We start from the raw sequence: 5,770 nt of genomic DNA on the forward strand, positions 1-5,770 counted from the left end.
GTACACCGGTGCGCACACCCGCCCACTGCTCCCCAACACCTGTACACTGGTGCGCACACCTGTCCACTGTTCCCCAACACCTGTACACCGGTGCGCACACCTGTCCACTGTTCCGCAACACCTGTACACCGGTGCGCACACCTGTCCACTGTTCCGCAACACCTGTACACCGGTGCGCACACCCGTCCACTGTTCCAACACCTGTGCGCAGACCTGTCCACTGTTCCAACACCCGTACCCCAGTGCACACACCCGTCCACTGTTCCCCAACACCTGTACACCAGTGCGCACACCCGCCCACTGCTCCCCAACAGCCACCCACTACTCCCCAACACCCGTACACCGGTGCGCACACCCGTCCACTGCTCCCCAACACCCGTACACTGGTGCGCACACCCGTCCACTGCTCCCCAACACCCGTACACCAGTGTGCACACCCGTCCACTGTTCCCCAACACCTGTACACCGGTGCGCACACTCGTCCACTGTTCCCCAACACCAGTGTGCACACCCATCCACTGTTCCCCAACACCCGTACACCAGTGCGCACATCCATCCACTGTCCCCCAACACCCGTACACCGGAGCGCACACCCGCCCACTGTTCCCCAACACCCGTACACCGGAGCGCACACCCGCCCACTGTTCCCCAACACCCGTACACCGGTGTGCACACCCGCCCACTGCTCCCCAACACCTGTACACCGGTGTGCACACCCGCCCACTGCTCCCCAACACCTGTACACCGGTGCGCACACCCATCCACTGTTCCCCAACACCTGTACACCGGTGCGCACACCCATCCACTGTTCCCCAACACCCGTACACCAGTGCGCACACCCGTCCACTGCTCCCCAACACCTGTACACCGGTGCGCACACTCATCCACTGTTCCCCACACCTGTACACCAGTGCGCACACCCGCCCACTGCTCCCCAACACCTGTACACCGGTGCGCACACCCGCCCACTGCTCCCCAACACCAGTGTGCACACCCGTCCACTGTTCCCCAACACCAGTGTGCACACCCATCCACTGTTCCCCAACACCTGTACACCAGTGCGCACACCCATCCACTGTTCCCCAACACCCGTACACCAGTGCGCACACCCGCCCACTGCTCCCCAACACCTGTACACCAGTGCGCACACCCGTCCACTGTTCCCCAACACCTGTACACCAGTGTGCACACCCGTACACCAGTGCGCACACCCACCCACTGCTCCCCAACATCTGTACACTGGCGTGCACACCCGTCCACTGTTCCCCAACACCCATCCACTGCTCCCCAACACCTATACACCAGTGCATGCACACTCACTGCTCCCCATCACCTGCATTCCAGTGTATGCACACACTCATTGCTCCCCAACATCCACACATACCCACCTTCCCAGTGTGCATACCCATATGCCCAATGCATACACCTCTCACCCACCTGCACCTCCCCAACACCCTCGTCCCCAGTGCACACAGTTCCCATTGTGCACCCCGCTGCTCCCCAGCACCCTCCAGCACATGCACCCTCCACATTCTCACCCCACCTCCGCTCAACAAGGGCCTGTAGAGTCTCCTACGTGGTCATGCCCACCGTTGTGCTCCTGTTCTAATGGATGTTCCTGCTTCCTCCCCCGCCGTTACTCTCGCTCATGTTCACACTTGCTGTTGTGCACCGGTGCAAACCGGTTCTCTCATGCGCTCTCACGCTCGTCCACGCACCCACTGGTTCTGGACTCGCCGTCGGTTCATGTTCACGCTCTCCCTTTCGCTCCTGCTGGAGCGCGTCAGGCTTGTGGTGACATGCTCATTCTCAGCTTCTTCATTCTGGGCTCATGCTTGATCACTATGGAAGTCATCAATCGGGGCTCACGCTTGCTTGCCGTCTCTTGGGGGTTCCTGCTCGCTTGCCTTCTATGTGGGGCTCACGCTCGCTCAGTCTGGGGCTCACACTCACTTGCCCTTTGGGGGGCACATGCTCAGTCTGGGGCTCACGCTTGCTTGCCGTCTCTTGGAGGTTCCTGCTCGCTTGCCCTCTCTCGCTCAGTCTGGGGTTCACGCTTGCTTGCCATCTCTTGGGGGTTCCTGCTCGCTTGCCCTCTCTCGCTCAGTCTGGGGTTCACGCTTGCTTGCCGTCTCTTGGGGGTTCCTGCTCGCTTGCCTTCTATGTGGGGCTCACGCTCGCTCAGTCTGCGGCTCACACTCGCTTGCTCTCTGTGGGGTTCATGCTCACTCAGTCTGGGGTTCTTGCTCACTTGACTGTGCTGGGGCTCACGCTCGCTGGCTGCACGCACATGACTCGCATTGGGTGGTGGCGGCAGCGGCAGCAGCAGGATTTGAAGGCGCTGATTTGCTCCCTCCCCCCACAGCTGGGCTGGGCAGAGCAGTTTGTCCGGCTGCTAGCATGGCCAAGCACCCCCCCATCCCTGCGTACACGGGGCAGGGGAAGCGGCAAGGCCTGCTGTCCCTGGTTCGGCTGGCCCCTCTGGGTGGGCGTGCAGGGCCTTGCCTAGGTTTCTAGCATTGGGGAGAGACATTAAGTACCCTGCTCTGGGAGCAGCTGTGTCCCAGGGGCAGCTCACCCAGCTCCGAGCTGCAGTTTGTTCCCTGGAGTTTCATCTGCTGCCTCGGGCCCATCCTGTGTTCCTGTCCCGGTGAGTGAGGTGCAGGCAGAGGGTGTGTGTGTCAGTGGCCACCAGGTGGAGACAGACTCCCGTTCTCAGTGATGGCGGCCTCCCAAGCTCCCGAGCTGCCTCTGGCTCCGCGCTCCATGGCTGGCCTGTCTGTCTGTCCCCACCGCCGACAGACTCATGTCCGTGTTCTGAGTATAACTTGCCAAACTCTTTATTCTTTCGATATTTGCAGATATGTGCCACTGTTTCCAACTTTTCATCTACAAAAAGGCCTTTCCAACTCCTTCCAAATTAGAAGATCCAGGTGGTTACACACGGCACCTCTGTACAAATTCTCTCACTTTTCATTGCCTCTCCAGGGCCGGATAAGGGATGGGCACTGGGATTGATCTAAGATTAGAGGCTCGCCCGCCCGCCCTCCAGCCAGCATGGGTTCCCCTCCCGGAGACACGCAGGAGCCTTTTAACCCCCCCCCAATGTAAAGTCTAGGAAGCGCTGAGACGGCCTGCGCCTGCACTCTAAGCCGGGACATTTCTGGGCCTGCCGGATGCTGTCTAGGCACTTTCCGTGTTCCGGGGATGCCAGGCGGACGACCCTCCTGGGATGGAAAGACCTGCAGACCCAGCGGGACCAGGGCAACGGCAGCAAGTGGAGATGGATGGGCCAAGGGACGCTTTGCTGCCACTAGCGCCTGCTGCTAGCACTCCGGCCCCTTCCTTCCTCCTGCATTTTCCTGCAGCCTGCATGGACTCCTGCTCCTCCTCCTCTTCCTCCTCGTGGCAGAGCAGCCATCTGTGTCTCTTTCATTTCTTCTCTTTCAATCTCCTGGTTTTATTCTGGGCCCAAAAGCGAGCGGATTGGTGTCCCAGGCGCGCGGGGCAGACGCTCCTTTCTGATCCAAAGCACATGGGGAGCTCCCCACCTGAGGGAGCTCGTAGGACACAAGGGAGAGACGTTGTTGCTGCCCTTCTGCTGCCATTGTTGTGATTCTGAATGTATTGATTGTGCTCCATGCCGTGTATGACTTGATATTTTCCTGTCTTAAGCACCTTGAATGAGTTCTGCTCAACAGACTGTATATTTCATATTGTATTTATTGGAGTTTGCTCTCACCACAGCCATCCTCAAGGAGTATCCGATACTGCTCTAGACTCTCTAGATGTATACTAGATAGTTATTGTCCATGCTCTTTTGTAAGGGGCTGGTCTCTCTGCCCAGTGACCTGTGCTACTTTGTATGGTGCAAGTGTGTTCACAGAATAAATCTGTTGGATTAGTAGGAGTGTGAGTTCCTTTCACTGCCTTGGCCTCTCCTGCTTCCATCCATGCTCCACCGACATCCCATGCTCTTCCTGTTTGTGTCACCGTGTGCTGTGTGCCCCCGAGGGAGTGAGGAGTCAGGGGCAGCCCTTTGCTGCGAGGAGAACGGCTCTGGGGCAGGATGTTAGATGGTTTGGGGGGCTGGGCGGGAAGCTTGGGAGCAGGTGGGCTCTGGGGAGGCCAGGATGGGAGTTGAGTCTGATCACAGCGTCCTTAGAGGGGACGGGGAAGAGGCTGCCCTGGGGAGCGTGTGCTGGCCCGTTGGGGAGAAAAGTGGGCTGCGTGTTACTTCTTCCCCTGCCCCTGTGTCTAATGCGCCTGTGTCTCTTCTCTTCCAGTCTCGAAAGGGCGCAGACCCGGAGCGGGAGAAGAAGGTGCCGGAGTGCAAGGCGGACAGTATCGGCATCGGGCGAGCCATTCCCATTAAGCAGGTTCGGATTCCCTGACCCTCCTAACCATGCCAGAGCACTGCCTGCTGGGGCAAGGGTCCTCGGGCCTCCTGCAGGGCAGTAGGGCTTCTGAGCCTGGGCCGGGGCGTGCTGAATGGATATACCATGGGTGCATGCTGGGCTAGGCCACGTAGGTGTCCAAGTGGTAGCGGGGGAGTGTCTGTCTCAGACTCATTGTGTTTCCATGCATGTGTCGCTGTCACCGGCTCTGCGTTCAGTGTGTGTGTGTGCGTGTGCGCAGCCCCCACCTGTGCCCCCTTGTGTGTGTGCACCTGTTGCGTGGGTGTTTGCCATACTCGTGCTGGTACTAATGCTCCCCAGCAGACGGCAGCAGAGCGCCGCTGGCTCCGGCTCCTGGCTCCGGCTCCTGGCCGCCGGCAGCTGCTGGCCCTGGCCCTGGCCGGGGTTTGCTGTCTGAGGACACGCAGGCTCTGACCTCGTGTTGGGGAGCAGCGCGCTGTGACTGGGCCTGCATGGCTAGACTGAGCCAGTTCACACTGGGCAGCTCAGGTTCTGCTCCTTCCCTGGGGGTGGCTGGAGAGACCGGGGAGAAGTGACTCCAGCCTGCAGCCGCTCTCTGTGTCCTGCAGCCCCAGCTGTGGTTCTGAGGGCAGGCTCCAGGGTGGGCGGATGTGGGAGTGGGGCAGGGGCAGCTCCGGTGCAGTCTCGAGGAGGGGGCCCCCGGGCAGCGAGTGAAGGGGAAGGGAGGGGCCAGGTGTCATTCTGTTCCCATGGCAGCTCTGGGGGTGAAGGCCGGGTCAGGTCTGGGTCGCTCGTGGGAAGGGGCACCCAGGGCAGCTCTGGCTTCGGGGATAGGGAGAGCCGAGGGCAGCTCTGGCTCTGGGGCGATGGGGAGGGGTCTGCGGCTGGCTCTGGGGAGGGGTCTGCGGCTGGCTCTGGGGCGATGGGGAGGGGTCTGCGGCTGGCTCTGGGGCGATGGGGAGGAGTCTGCGGCTGGCTCTGGGGAGGGGTCTGTGGCTGGCTCTGGGTGATGGGGAGGGGTCTGTGGCTGGCTCTGGGGAGGGGTCTGTGGCTGGCTCTGGGGAGGGGTCTGTGACTGGCTCTGGGCAATGGGGAGGGGTCTGCGGCTGACTCTGGGGAGGGGTCTGTGGCTGGCTCTGGGCGATGGGGAGGGGTCTGTGGCTGGCTCTGGCTCTGGGGCGATGGGGAGGGGTCTGCGGCTGGCTCTGGGGAGGGGTCTGTGGCTGGCTCTGGGTGATGGGGAGGGGTCTGTGGTTGGCTCTGGGGCGATGGAGAGAGGTCTGTGGCTGGCTCTGGGGAGGGGTCTGTGACTGGCTCTGGGGCGATGGGGAGGGGTCTGTGGCTGGCTCTGGCTCTGGGGCGATGGGGAGGAGTCTGCGGCTGGCTCTGGG

The 5,770-nt window shown here is 61.2% G+C and overlaps 1 protein-coding gene across 2 annotated transcripts in view; it reads left to right on the forward strand.

Annotated features, from left to right (window-relative positions):
• Nucleotides 1–5,770, forward strand: part of LOC112120581 (arf-GAP with GTPase, ANK repeat and PH domain-containing protein 3) — a 79,601-nt gene that overhangs the window by 53,126 nt on the left and 20,705 nt on the right. Inside the window, exon 9 of one of the 2 annotated variants that reach the window (XM_026657726.2) lies at nucleotides 4,287–4,379. In XM_026657726.2, the coding sequence (XP_026513511.1) occupies nucleotides 4,287–4,379 (93 nt within the window). Of the gene's footprint in view, nucleotides 1–2,988; nucleotides 3,877–4,286; nucleotides 4,380–5,770 lie in introns of those variants that run through there. The other variant, XM_026657727.1, reaches the window with a different exon arrangement.

Source organism: Terrapene carolina, unplaced genomic scaffold, assembly GCF_002925995.2.
Source record: "Terrapene carolina triunguis isolate 2854851 unplaced genomic scaffold, T_m_triunguis-2.0 Scaffold278, whole genome shotgun sequence".
NCBI classification, from domain to species: domain Eukaryota; kingdom Metazoa; phylum Chordata; order Testudines; family Emydidae; genus Terrapene; species Terrapene triunguis.